Here is a 15,151-nt window from a genome sequence, read left to right as displayed (position 1 = left end):
TCTCTCCTACCCGTGGACCAGGTCTCCATATCTCTTGCCAGCCTTTCGCCCTTCTGCTTCCAAGTCAAGCCCCTCTCTTCCTCACACGGCTTGACCCAGTCGAGGAGGCGAAGGAGATCCGCTAGAGATCTCCCTGGCGATGGCTCCTGGACACGCTGCTTGGTCCAGTCTTGGTGGGAACTTCTGTCACGATCGTCGGGAACAGAGGACCAAGGCGCAGCGTGGAAGGTGAACATGCTTTTTATTAATGTTACACGAACAAAACAACAAACGATACGTGAAGTCCTACGGTACAAACACAAACCAAAAGGAACAAGATCCCACACCATACTGTGGGAAACAGGCTGACTAAGTATGGTTCCCAATCAGAGACAACAAGCAACAGCTGATTCACGTTGCCTCTGATTGAGAACCATACTGGCCAACATAGAAACACAATACTAGAACGAACACAAATGAAAACTCACACCCTGGCTCAACATACTAGAGTCCCCAGAGCCAGGGCGTGACAGTCTGTCTATCTGTCTGTCTCTGTGTGTGTCTGCTGTGACTGAAGCCAAAGGGGCAGGCAGCTGAGAAACACATAGACTGTTTCCTGTCATGTGACTTATAAACCTTAATCTCAACATTTCACCAAGCCAAGCCTAAGCTTCCTAGAGAATATTTAGTTTATTTTCCAAAACACTGAAAGTAGATAAGAGACACTGACTGTAGCTTGTTAACACAGATTTACAGTGCCTTCAGAAAGTATTCACACCCCTTGACTTTTTCCACATTTTGTTGTTACAGCCTGAATTTAAAATTAATTAAATTGAGATTTTGTGTCACTGATCTACACACAATACCCCATAATGTCAAAGTGGTGCTATGTTTTGTAGAAATGTTTACAAATTAATAAAAACTGAAAGGCTAAATGTCTTGAGTCAATAAGTATTCAACCCTTTTGTTATGGCAAGCCTAAATAAGTTCAGGAGTAAAAATGTGCGTAACAAGTCACATAATAAATTGCATAGACTCACTCTGTGTGCAATAATAGTGTTTACCCCATCTCTGTACCCCACATATACAATTAAATGTAAGGTCCCTCAGTCAAGCAGTGAATTTCAAGCACAGATTCAACCATAAAGACCAGGGAGACTTTTCCAATGGTCTGCAAAGAAGGGCACCTATTGGGTAGATGGGTTAAAAAAAAAAGCAGACATTGAATATCCCTTCGAGCATGCAGTTATTAATTACACTTTGGATGGTGTATTAATACACCCAGTCACTACAAAGATACAGGTGCCCTTCCTAACTCAGTTGCCGGAGAGGAAGGAAATCGTTCAGGGATTTCACCATGAGGCCAATGGTGATTTTAAAACAGTTACATAGTTTAATGTCTGTGATAGGACATAACTGAGGATGGATCAACAACATTGTAGTTACTCCACAATACTAACCTAATCGACAGAGTGAATAGAAGGAAGCCTGTACAGAATACAAATATTCCAAAATATGCATCCTGTTTGCAATAAGGCACTAAAGTAATACTGCAAGAAATGTGGCAAAGAAATGAACTTTTTGTCCTGAATACAAAGCGTTATGATTGGGGCAAATCCAACACAACATATCACTAAGTACCACTCTTCATATTTTCAAGCATGGTGGTGGCTGCATCATGTTATGGGTATGCTTGTCATCGGCAGGGACTAGGCAGGTTTTTTTGTTGAGAAAAAGAAACGGAATAGAGCTAAGCACAGGCAAAATCTTAGAGGAAAACTTGGTTCTGTCTGCTTTTCAACAGACACTGGGAGACAAATTCACCTTTAAACAGGACAATTACCTAAAACACAAGGCCAAATATACACTGGAGTTGGTTACCAAGATGACACTGAATGTTCCTGAGTGGCCTAGTTACAGTTTTGACTTAAATTGGCTTGAAAATCTATAGCAAGACTTGAAAATGGTTGTCTAGCAATGATCCACAACCAACTTGACAGATCTTAAATAATGATTTAATAAAATAATGTGCAAATATTGTACAATCCAGGTGTGCAAAGCTCTTAGAGACTTACCCAGAAAGACTCACAGCTGTAATCACCGCCAAAGGTGATTTTAATATGTTTTGACTCAGGGGGTTGAATACTTACTTAATCAAGATATATTAGTGTTCAATTTTACATAAATCATTATTCCACTTTTACATTAGTGTATTTTGTGTAGGTTGTTTACAATATTTTTTACAATTAAATCAATTTTTATCCAATTTTTAGCACAACAAAATGTGGAAAAAGTAAAGGGGTGTGAATACATTCTGAAGGCACTGTATAGAAGGAGAGAGAAAGAGAGAAATATTGTTTTACAAGGCTTCAATGTTTCTCCATCCAAGAGAGTTTTATTGGATGTAAGTGGACAGCCTGAGCATGATTTCCAACACTACAGCAGGGCCTGTACGACCACAAGACAACCAAAAGGTGACCCTAAGTCACTGGGCATGGTCCACTCTGGCACATGTAGAGCTTCGTCTGACTGTTATGCGGTTCAACAACAGCAGTAACTAAGTTACCATGCTTTTCTATAGGACCACACAGAAGGCTGTGACAGTCATGACAAACAAGCAGTATGAAGCAGTCAACTTAGCACTGAATCCTATCACACAATAGCATATATACTATATCATACATTGTTCCTCTTTGAAAGACAGCAATGGAAGTGTAATCACTCCTATCCTCTCCTGTTCTCATCATCATTGGTTAATAAAACAATCAGTTTGTAGCATGATGTACCTTTTACTGAAGTGTACTCTTTCAGCTACTAGATGTATTTAAAGTTAAGCCAATCCAAATATTAAACCCAACTCTCACAGACAATGTCAAAGAAAACACAGGCCAAGGACAAGAGACAACAAACAAATGTAAACACATTTAAGTGGTCCTCTGTAGCTCAGCTGGTAGAGCACGGCGCTTGTAACGCCAAGGTAGTGGGTTCGATCCCCGGGACCACCCATACACAAAAATGTATGCACGCATGACTGTAAGTCGCTTTGGATAAAAGCATCTGCTAAATGACGTATTATTATTAGTAAGTGTATAAAAAACACAAATTAATGAATGGTTCATCAGTTCGTTATCAGCTGGTACTGTAATGGTTATCAGCTGGTACTGTGGACCAAAAGGTAAAAAATCTTCATTATGCCTGCTTTACAGTATGTGGTACATTTTCACAACTCTTAATACAAAACTCAAAAAATCATCAAAAAGGCACATTTTCAATTGACTAAGTAAAACACACAAAATCATACAGCACTTTTTCACCAAACCTAATCAGTGTTTCATCTACAAATACATGTTTCACATTCCAATACAGGTTCATATAAAGTTATTGCCTTTCACAATGCAATGTTTCATTACATACGATTCTCTTCTCTTTCATTAAAAATACATTTGACTATTACTTAATCCTACTGCTCTTAATTGATGATCACTTAAACGTTTGGTAAACCTATAGATTTTACATGTAAACTGGTTTGTACTTCAGATTTTGAGAACTACATAATGAAAATGTATGTCTGTAAAGTAGAAATAAAAAGTATGAAACAAAAAAAGTATGAATGTTCTACTATGATGATAACTATTACTTCAGTCACAAATCAAATCAAAGTTTATTGGTCGCGTACACAGATTAGCAGATGTTACCGCAGGTGCAGCGAAATGCTTGTGTTTCTAGCTCCTACAGTGCAGTAATACAATATCAATACAAAACAATACCAATACGTAAATAATCCAGAAAGTCCAAAACAAGAAAGAAATGCATCCCCTATACAGTAAACATCTATCCAAAAGTTGCTGGCCAATGCAGTACTATAATACTGTAATATATGCCATTTACATAGCAGACTCTTTTATCCAAAGTGTCAACATTCCACACATTTTGGTATGTGACCCCAGTGGGAATCGAACCTACACCTCTGGTGTTGCTAGTGCCATGCTCTTATCAACTGAGCCACAAACAGGACCACTACAATACAGAAGTACAATACAATACTGTAAAATACAATACATGATTACAATACAGCTGGAAGATGTATGATTGCCTTCCCCATGAGTGTACCACCATCCTTCAGGCCATAGATGAGGCATGCAATGATTTAAATTGAGACATACAGTACCAGTCAAAGGTTTGGACACACATACTCATTCAAGGGTTTTTCTTTATTTTTACTATTTTCTACATTGTAGAATAATAGTGAAGACATCAAAACTATGAAATAACACATATGGAATCATGTAGTAACCAAAAAAGTGTTAAACAAATCAAAATATATTTTATATTTGAGATTCTTCAAAGTAGCCACCCTTTACCTTGATGACAGCTTTGCACACTCTTGGCATTCTCTCAACCAGCTTTCTTTCATTTCTTTCATTTGATTACATTATGAAAGATGTATTCAGTGATCACACCCTTGATCACACATGGGATAGAAATTATGGAAATGTGATGTTCAGTCAATGTGAAAACAGTGTAATGTACTGTAATTTACAGTACTGTAGCATACTACATTCAAAGGGCCATTTTGAAACATGTACAGTATGTTGCATTTGTTGCTATTGGATTAACTGGTTGTTAAAATAACTAAATTGAGAAGGTATGATGATTCAACTTATATTTTGGATCAATGGTTGTGTGGCGCAAGATGTCTACAAACAAAATGAATGCACAATGAAAGGTTTTGAATGTATACTGGCTGCATTACAAGTGTTACCAGTTTGGAGTTTTGTACTAAGAGTTTAGAGAATTCACCACATACTTGTGAAAATTGTACCAAAGCGAAAAGAAAAATAAACTGTAATCAGATCAATGGACCCAAATCAGTATGGTCAAATCAAATCAAATGTTATTTGTCACATGCGCCGAGTACAACAGGTGTAGATCTTACCGTGAAATGCTTACTTACAAGCCCTTAACCAACAATGCAGTTCAAGAAATACAGTTAAGAAAATATTTACTAAATAAGCTAAAGTCAAAAAATTAAATAGGAAAGTAACACAATAAAATTATATAACAATAACGAGGCTATATACAGGGGGTTCCGGTACCAAGATATGGTACTAGTCCCATTATGCTTGATATGGTGTGTGTGGTTGTGTATGACATTGTGTGTTTGAGTGAAGTACCTTGGCGGCGGCGTGGGGAGATGCTCCCTGATCCAGAAGCAGTAGAGCCACTCTCTGATTATCGTAGTGAGCAGCTACATGCAGTGGAGTTAGCCCACTCTAAAACACACACACACATGCAACACGGCGTTAGAAGGAGCCCAAACACCAAAGCACCAGGAGGGGGGAAGCCAGAACATAATCAGAACAGAAGGAAAAGCCATGGAGCTGATGGAACCCACTCAGACGGGGACCTGTTTTAGCGTAACACCACTGAGCACACAAAGCTGAATGAAGCCCACTTACAGTGCATCCACACAACTATCAAAATGCTGAATATTTAAACAGAAATATATTCAACAGAAAATGTATTTCTAGTGATATACAGTCACCCTGGAAACCAAATAATGTTATTGTGTGTGCCTGACAGCCTACATATTATTTTGCTACAGTGTGGATACACCATTCGATGGGAACTTGTTTTAGCGTACACAACCAAGCACTGTTAAACCACAAACACATTTTTTGAAGAGTCTCCATCTTCATTACGATACCTGCTTGCTATTATGTTAAGCACATTCAGGTGGATGGACACACAGACTCTGATCTGACACATCATTAGTACCAGTAGGCTCCTCATAAGTGTGTGTGGGTCTTTGTGTGTGTGTGTCTGTTCGTGAGCATGTGTGTGTGTCTCAGAAGAGAATGAATGAGTGGATGTCATCAGGAGGAAAAAAACAACTATGCACAGAAAGTTTTAGTGGAGGACAAGCATCTGTTTGCTGTGCTGTCTTGGGAAAAGTCATGATTTCCCTCAGTTCAGCTGCAGCTCCTATAGTCTATCTTCAGTAGGGTTCTGTTCCTTTTTAGAAGGACGCAGGTGAGACCACGGTAGGAGGCCAAAGGCCTACAGGATGACATATGACATCCATTCCAACAGAGGGGAGGGGAGAGTGGACATGTCTCAAACATCACAACCAATCTCATAGAACTAGAAGCAATTCAAATTCGATGGCCAAGCGAATGTTGTTGTATTTCAAGAGTTGCTTTCTTCACATATCCTACCTTTCCAGCTGCATCTGGAGCTGCTCTCTTCTGAAGAAGCAGGCTGGCCACTTCAATCTTCCCATACTTGGCTGCCACGTGAAGAGGACTGAACCCTTTCTGTAGAAGACATCAGGTGACACATCATCAACATGAGACAGCCAGGGAGAACAGACCTGCTCTGACAACCTAACTGACAGCACTATCTGTTGAACATGAGAGCTGAGGTGCATTCAAGATGTGTAAGGTTCTATAATGTAGCAAACCGTTCAACAACAGCAAGAGACGGGGACACTGCAATGGCATACTGTTAAATAACCTTATAGTAGGGTCTTGTTCACTTTAGCTTCATTGCCATGTGAAAGGAAGTATGGTGGGTGCTTGGGAAAGGTGTTTGTCTTGCTCAGTGGGTTGTGATAACCTGAGAAAATATGTCACTGGGTCTGTTTTTCATATCCTATTCCTCATCTATAAAAGGATAGCGTATAATGTGATCATGTTCATCTTGGTGAAGTCCCTCTGTGTTAGGGAGGGTATTTTAAGACCATAGGTCATATTTTCCAGATGAATGTGGAACTCCCACATATAACTCCCATATCACACACAGCAACCTTTGGCCTAATTTTTCCTAATGTTGTGATTCACACTCAATATTGCCATGTAATTGTGATGTGCTGTTATGGCCTACTTTTCTTCAGGTGCTGTTCTCTAACATCTCCAAAGGAATTATACTTCTTGTTGCAAAGAGGATCCTCCATGATATTATTGTTAAAACAAAATAACTGTGTTTGGTTTGGCGGTCTCTGCAGTCACTGTACTGTGCAGTACTAGCACAGCCAATCAACTGGTCCCACTATGACTTGACGTCATGCCTCTGGACAGCTACGGTACCTAAGGTACTGTCCCCTCAGATATAGTGTGTGTTTTAGAGAGAGTGAGAGCGAGAGAGAGAGAGAGAAAGAGAGAGAGAGAGAGAGAGAGAGAGATGGAGGCACAAAATCACATGGCACAAAATCACATGTACACATGCGCACACATGCACCAATACCCCAAGGTCTTATTTGACCTTCAAGAAGCTCATAGCTCAATTACGTGTGTGGAAGTGTAAGGAAATTAGCTTTCATGTCATTTCCATCCTGATAAGGTTTAGGAAATGAAAAAGAAACACCAGTGATGAGGAACAGTGGCTTCAAAGGACTATTGTTCTCCAATCAATGTTAGAAATGTTCAATCCACACTGTCCTTAGCCTGACCCTACAGATCATCAACTGACTAAACCACAACGACCATGGTTGAACTGCTAATAATAAATCGAAGTAATTCTTTATTTGTGAGTGCTTGCTTCTAATTTTCTGGTTGGACCCTAACCCAATCACACCGACCTTAGTGGATGCTGAGAGCGATGCACCCTGGTCCAGCAGCATGGCGGCTACGTCCTCGTGGCCTTCGCGGGCAGCCAGGTGGAGGGGTGTGTAGCCTGACGTGGTGGCAGCATTGGCAGAAGCCCCCCGCTGCAGCAGCTGCTGGACGATGTCGGCCTTCCCCAGCCGGCTGGAGATGTGCAGCGCCGTCTGGTCGTCCTGGGGGGAGACAAACACGATTATATTCTGTCCATTCCCTTCACAATGTTAAAAAAAGTGACACCAAATCAGTTCACAACCCAGTTAGACAACAAAGGTGTATGTGGAGGACTCCCTGACCCCTGCTCACCTTGGCCTTGGTCTCCACATTAGCTCCATTCTGCAGCAGGTATCGCACCACGTCTGCCTGACCTGCCCGTGCTGCCATGTGCAGCGCTGTCTCACCCCTCTGGAACACACACCCACACACCCACAACCACAGACAGACAGACAGACAGACAGACAGACAGACATACAGACATTGGTAATCTTCATGGTATGTATTACTCAATTTTGACTAGCTTATAATTTTTTGTTGAATATATGAAGAGCTGAGTGTAGTGTGACACCCACCACGTTGGTGGTGTTGGGCGAAGCTCCGTGATGTGTCAGAGAGTTGACAATGTTCTCATGTCCCATGAAGGCTGCCACGTGAATAGGAGTAAGTCCAGACTGCAAGCAAATCACAATGATAGTTACCAATCAATAGCATGGGTTCAACTGTACCTACAGTATATCTTCGAACAGGGGTGTCAAACATATGTCCCGAGGGCCAGATTCGGCCCGTGAGGGGGTCCAATCCGGCCTGCAAGTGGTTTGAGTAAAAAAACATTTACAATGACTACAACCAAATCAAATCTGTGTAGAAATGATAATGGACCTACATTCATACAGTTTCTTGACTGTGTCCAGCTTGCTAATAATCACCAAAATGAAAGCTAGACACAAGGAGCATCGAAAATTCCCAAAACGATGGCTAGAGGACTATTCTTAGCAAATGTTGACGGACCTACATACCTCGTTGAAGACCAAATGCGGTCCACAGGGCAAAATGAGTTTGACACCTCTGTCTTACAGTAAGAGAAACGCACACATGAATTATTTCCTCCTACCCCTAACGCCCTGTGTGTTACCCCAGGCCCAGCCCAGCCCTCTAACCCTAGCGTACCTCGGTCACAGCCTGGATCGATGCGCCGTGTTTCAGCAGCAGCTCCATCACTTTGACGCGATTCTTCTTGCAGGCGATGTGAAGTGGGGTGAAGCCATTCTAGAAACAGAATACCACAAAACCAAGTCTATAAACAGAAACTACTCAACTCCTCAGGCATTTTGGCACATATCTACTTTCTAAGGAGCATGGGCGGCAGGTAGCTTAGTGGGTAAGAGCGTTGTGCCAGTAACCGAAAGGTCGCTGGTTCTAATCCCCGAGCCGACTATGTGAAAAATCTGTCGATGTGCCCTTAAGCAAGGCACTTAACCCTAATTGCTCCTGTAAGTCGCTCTGGATAAGAGCGTCTGCTAAATGACTAAAATGTAAATGTAAGGAAAATGGCAGTTTCCCTTTACCCCTATTTTTTATGTTGTAGTTTAAACATGTGAGAGAGTAAGCTCGTACTGTAAACCTTAACTGAGTTTTATGCCACAATCGTGTAACAATTGTCCACACAGTTTCTCCTTGCCACTAAACCACAGAGCCACCACAACCATGGTTTCAGTCACCACAAAGCATGACAACATACTCAGTGAAGTGTTCCAAATCAGTATTTTCTCTCAAAACACACACAGGCACGCACACATACATGTGCATTCTCAAACATGTAGCTCTGCAGATCATCAAACACAAGCCACTTGAAGGGAGTATCTATATGAGAGCTTTATGAGAGCTCTACCCACTATAATAATAATAATAATAATAATAATAATAATAATAATATGCCAATTAGCAGACTCATTTAGCAGACGCTTTTATCCAAAGCGACTTACACCCACTGTGTTGTTGTGAATGGCACATAACTGTGGGATGGGCGTGCATTGTCACAGCTCTGATTACTTTTATCAGTATGGAAAGGGGAAGTTAATGTGCTATCAGGAAATGAGCATGGCTAAAGAAAAAGACAGTTGCCAACCCCACCCAGGGCGCAAAAGTCATACTTCCTTCACTTCATCTCACTTTCTTATTCCCCCATCCTCACTCTATCTCTTTGTCACTTGCAATTTAGATTTTCCTCTCATCACTGCAAGATAACAGAACACAAACAGACACAACTCCCAGAACATTACACAAGCGTAGTCAGCAGAGTGACATGAGAAATCCGTCCCACCCTCTCCACAACGTCTTTGAGCTCCTGCCCTCAGGTCACAGGTTCAGGATTCTGTGTGCACGAAAATGCTGCTATGAAAAGTTGTTTGTACCCACAGCATTTGCACAGCAACCAAAATAAGAACACTGAAATGTGACACTGAAATGTGAAACACTGTGGCACTGAAAATACAATATTTTCTTATGTAAACAGTTTTTTAACTGACACTCTTTTTATGTTGTTTATAAGCCGAAGACAAATGTCAGTTTCTAACTAAAATGGACAAAAGCATTTGAATCTTGAATTTGTACACCCTCTTCTTACACGGCAGCCCAACCCTCCACCCAGCTTTCTCACCAGTGCTTTAGCGTTAGGGTTGGCCTTCTTGTCCACTATGAGCTTGGCCACTTTGTAGTGTCCACAGTGGGCAGCCACGTGTAGCGCTGTCAGGTAGTCATTGGTGACATCATCGACGGGGACGTCATTCTGGAGGAGTAGCTGGACACAGTTGATGTGGTCGCCCTGAGTGGCCATGTGCAAAGGGGACAGCCCGTTCTAGAAGGGTGACAGACATATCGTTATATCAATGTTCTGTAGCGGTTGAAAATGTAACATTACAGCAACGTTCTGTGACAATCACAATTCTATCAGTGGTAGGAGACATTTGCAAACAACTTTAGATCAATGCTCTGCAAATGTTACCTGGATGAACATGTGTTTTACAAGTTATTATAAAGCTATATTATAATATTACAAGCAAATATTATAATTTGAGCAACAAAGTATATGATAGGAGCAGGTGTTACCTTCGTCTTGGACAGAATGGGGGCTCCGCGGTCCAGCAGAATCTCAACCACTTGTTCATGACCGCTCCTCGCTCCACAGTGAAGAGGTGTCAGTCCGTCCTACACACAACAACACGGTCAATAGGACCACAGAGTGGAAGGTCATGAAACATTCAGCCCACTATTGACTGAAATGCTGAAAAAACATATCTTGATAATATTTAAGTGAGTGCATACATACTGTATTAGAACAGGGTTAAAAAATATAACATGATCTGTCATCAATGAAAAAGTGCTGCATGTTAGGCAGTTAGGCATATACATGACAACATGCCTACTTCTACTACAAAAAATATAGAATGGAAGGCACTCATATATATATATATATAAACTGTGTTATATTTAATTATGTGAAGGCACTCACCTTGGTCTTGCCATCTATTTTGGAGCCTCTGTCCAACAGCAGTTTGACCATGTTACTATTTCCTCTTTTAGATGCCACATGGAGAGGTGTGATGTCATTCTGTTAGAACACAAAGGAGGTAGGAGTGAACCACACAGTACAGAGCTGTGAAAATTATCTGGATGTTGTCCATATGGCAATACTTAGTTCTCTGAGTAAACCTAAACAGCATCTGAAACTAATAAGGGAAAGACGCCAGCCTTCTATTGTTACAAAAACATCATTTGAGAAACAAACATTTGACAAACTGATATTCAAAGTATTCTGAATGGCATGTGTGGTATGTTTAACTAAGGGGGTGTAAAGCTGTTCATTATTGAGTATTATATGCCATCTCTTGTGTAATTTACTGTGGAGCGAATCATTCATTACTGTCGACTTCAAATAGAAACACAAACACTACGGCCAGATGCTGCCGTTTCATATAATTACAGGCTATCATTGTTAACCATTAAGCTAACCTCTAATGTTGACGCAAATAGGGGGTCTGTTGTTACACTCGTTGATATGTGTTGTTATGATTTCAACACTATCACTGTATGATCTGAGTACAGTATAAACAGTTGAAGTTGGAAGTTTACATACACCTTAGCCAAATACATTTAAACTCAGTTTTTCACAATTCTTGACATTTAATTCCCTGTCTTAGGTCAGTTAGGATCACCACTTTATTTTAAGAATGTGAAATGTCAGAATAATAGTAGAGAGAATGATTTATTTCAGCTTTTATTTATTTAATCACATTCCCAATGGGTCAGAAGTTTACATACACTCAATTAGTATTTGGTAGCATTGCTTTTAAATTGTTTAACTTGGGTCAAACGTTTTGGGTAGCCTTCCACAAGGTTCCCACAATAATTTGGGTGAATTTTGGCCCATTCCTCCTGACAGAGCTGGTGTAACCGAGTCAGGTTTGTAAGCCTCCTTGCTCGCACACGCTTTTTCAGTTCTGCCCACACATTTTCTATAGGATTGAGGTCAGGGCTTTGTGATGGCCACTCCAATACCTTGACTTTGTTGTCCTTAAGCCAGTTTGCTCCAACTTTGGAAGTATGCTTGGGGTCATTGTCCATTTGGAAGACCCATTTGCGACCAAGCTTTAACTTCCTGACTGATTGCTTCAATATATCCACATAATTTTCCTTCCTCATGATGCCATCTATTTTGTGAAGTGCACCAGTCCCTCCTGCAGCAAAGCACCCCCACAGCATGATGCTGCCAACCCGTGCTTCACGGTTGGGATGGTGTTCTTCTGCTTGCAAGGCACCCCCATTATCCTCCAAACATAACGATGGTCATTATGGCCAAACAGTTCTATTTTTGTTTCATCAGACCAGAGGACATTTCTCCAAAGAGTACGATCTTTGTCCCCATGTGCAGTGGCCAACCATAGTCTGACTTTATTATGGTGGTTTTGGAGCAGTGGCTTCTTCCTTGCTGAGCGGACTTTCAGGTTATGTCGATATAGGACTCGTTTTACTGTGGATATAGATACTTCTGTACCTGTTTCCTCCAGCATCTTCACAAGGTCCTTTGCTGTTGTTCTGTGATTGATTTGCACTTTTTGCACCAAAGTACGTTCATCTCTAGGAGACAGAACGCGTCTCCTTCCTGAGCGGTATGATGTCTGCGTCGTCCCATGGTTTTTATACTTGCGTACTATTGTTTGTACAGATGAACGTAGTACCTTCAGGCGTTTGGAAATTGCTCCCAAGGATGAACCAGACTTGTGGAGGTCTGGATGGATCTTTTTTCCCATGATGTCAAGCAAAGAGGCACTGGGTTTGAAGGTAGGCCTTGAAATACATCCACAGGTACACCTCCAATTGACTCAAATTATGTCAATTAGCCTATCAGAAGCTTCTAAAGCCATGACATCATTTTCTGGAATTTCCCAAGCTGTTTAAAGGCACAGTCAACTTAGCTTCTGACCCACTGGAATTGTGATACAGTGAATTATAAGTGGAATAATCTGTCTGTAAACAATTGTTGGAAAAATTACTTGTGTCATGCACAAAGTAGATGTCCTAACCGACTTGCCAAAACTATAGTTTGTTAACAAGAAATGTGTGGAGTGGTTGAAAAACGAGTTTTAATGACTCCAACCTAAGTGTATGTAAACTTCTGACTTCAACTGTAGGCAGTGGGAGGGTGGGGTGTTTTGAAGCACTATATGATGCAAAGAGGATGTAGTCTGTTGTGTGTAATTCTCCATAGAGTGTAGGGGAGTGTGGCTAGTAGCTCCTCCTGTGCAGCAGAGGGCAGAGCAGCCTTACCCTGGCCATGAAATCCACAGCGGCCCCTCGGTTCAGCAGAAGCGTGGCCACGTTGATGTTGCCATAGTGAGCAGCGATGTGGAGAGGAGTGAAGCCGCTCTGAGGGAGCAGGAGGAGAGCAGAGCACACAACAACAACACAGGAGTGAGAGACAATCAAGGGATTGATATTAGTTTCTCATATTAGCTATACTCGCATAAGTATACAGGCTACTACTGTACACATAAACAATCAAATATTACTTTTCTCACTGTGGCAGAGCAAGTCTTTGTTTTGAAAACCCGAACACAAATGCTGTAGACTGGAGTGTGAATGGTATGTTGACGTTCATATGTCATACCATTCGAAGTGATCATGAGTTTTCATGATTATTTCAATCTTACAACAGTGTTATACTGGATCATAACACATGAACTACCACACAATAAGGATAGACATAGGGGCATAAAGTCTGCAGTTACTGTAGTTTATGTAGGATTTCAACAACAACAGCCTGTTACCCCATGTATCATAAATACATGACTTCTTCATACAGTGGGGGAAAAAAGTATTTAGTCAGCCACCAATTGTGCAAGTTCTCCCACTTAAAAAGATGAGAGAGGCCTGTAATTTTCATCATAGGTACACGTCAACTATGACAGACAAATTGAGAAAAATAAATCCAGAAAATCACATTGTAGGATTTTAAAATAATTTATTTGCAAATTATGGTGGAAAATAAGTATTTGGTCACCTACAAACAAGCAAGATTTCTGGCTCTCACAGACCTGTAACTTCTTCTTTAAGAGGCTCCTTTGTCCTCCACTCGTTACCTGTATTAATGGCACCTGTTTGAACTTGTTATCAGTATAAAAGACACCTGTCCACAACCTCAAACAGTCACACTCCAAACTCCACTATGGCCAAGACCAAAGAGCTGTCAAAGGACACCAGAAACAAAATTGTAGACCTGCACCAGGCTGGGAAGACTGAATCTGCAATAGGTAAGCAGTTTGGTTTGAAGAAATCAACTGTGGGAGCAATTATTAGGAAATGGAAGACATACAAGACCACTGATAATCTCCCTCGATCTGGGGCTCCACGCAAGATCTCACCCCGTGGGGTCAAAATGATCACAAGAACGGTGAGCAAAAATCCCAGAACCACACGGGGGGACCTAGTGAATGACCTGCAGAGAGCTGGGACCAAAGTAACAAAGCCTACCATCAGTAACACACTACGCCGCCAGTGACTCAAATCCTGCAGTGCCAGACATGTTCCCCTGCTTAAGCCAGTACATGTCCAGGCCCGTCTGAAGTTTTGCCAGAGTGCATTTGGATGATCCAGAAGAGGATTGGGAGAATGTCATATGGTCAGATGAAACCAAAATAGAACGTTTTGGTAAAAACTCAACTCGTCGTGTTTGGAGGACAAAGAATGCTGAGTTGCATCCAAAGAACACCATACCTACTGTGAAGCATGGGGGTGGAAACATCATGCTTTGGGGCTGTTTTTCTGCAAAGGGACCAGGACGACTGATCCGTGTAAAGGAAAGAATGAATGGGGCCATGTATCGTGAGATTTTGAGTGAAAACCTCCTTCCATCAGCAAGGGTATTGAAGATGAAACGTGGCTGGGTCTTTCAGCATGACAATGATCCCAAACACACCGCCCGGGCGACGAAGGAGTGGCTTCATAAGAAGCATTTCAAGGTCCTGGAGTGGCCTAGCCAGTCTCCAGATCTCAACCCCATTGAAAATCTTTGGAGGGAG

The 15,151-nt window shown here is 41.4% G+C and overlaps 1 protein-coding gene across 1 annotated transcript in view; it reads right to left on the bottom strand.

Moving 5' to 3' along the window:
* The window catches only part of LOC311130034 (ankyrin-3-like), a 94,003-nt gene that overhangs the window by 60,963 nt on the left and 17,889 nt on the right, over positions 1 to 15,151 (bottom strand). Inside the window, exons 7-16 of the mRNA XM_084162651.1 lie at positions 13,401 to 13,499; positions 11,086 to 11,184; positions 10,683 to 10,781; positions 10,234 to 10,431; positions 8,745 to 8,843; positions 8,150 to 8,248; positions 7,887 to 7,985; positions 7,559 to 7,756; positions 6,198 to 6,296; positions 5,154 to 5,252 (exon numbers count right to left, since the gene is read on the bottom strand). Of these exons, the coding sequence (XP_084018777.1) occupies positions 5,154 to 5,252; positions 6,198 to 6,296; positions 7,559 to 7,756; positions 7,887 to 7,985; positions 8,150 to 8,248; positions 8,745 to 8,843; positions 10,234 to 10,431; positions 10,683 to 10,781; positions 11,086 to 11,184; positions 13,401 to 13,499 (1,188 nt within the window). The remainder of the gene's footprint in view (positions 1 to 5,153; positions 5,253 to 6,197; positions 6,297 to 7,558; positions 7,757 to 7,886; positions 7,986 to 8,149; positions 8,249 to 8,744; positions 8,844 to 10,233; positions 10,432 to 10,682; positions 10,782 to 11,085; positions 11,185 to 13,400; positions 13,500 to 15,151) is intronic.

The sequence above is a fragment of the Coregonus lavaretus genome, assembly GCF_964263955.1.
Source record: "Coregonus lavaretus genome assembly, chromosome: 1".
Classification (NCBI taxonomy): Eukaryota; Metazoa; Chordata; class Actinopteri; order Salmoniformes; family Salmonidae; genus Coregonus; species Coregonus lavaretus.
This window is presented reverse-complemented; position numbering and strand designations above follow the sequence as displayed.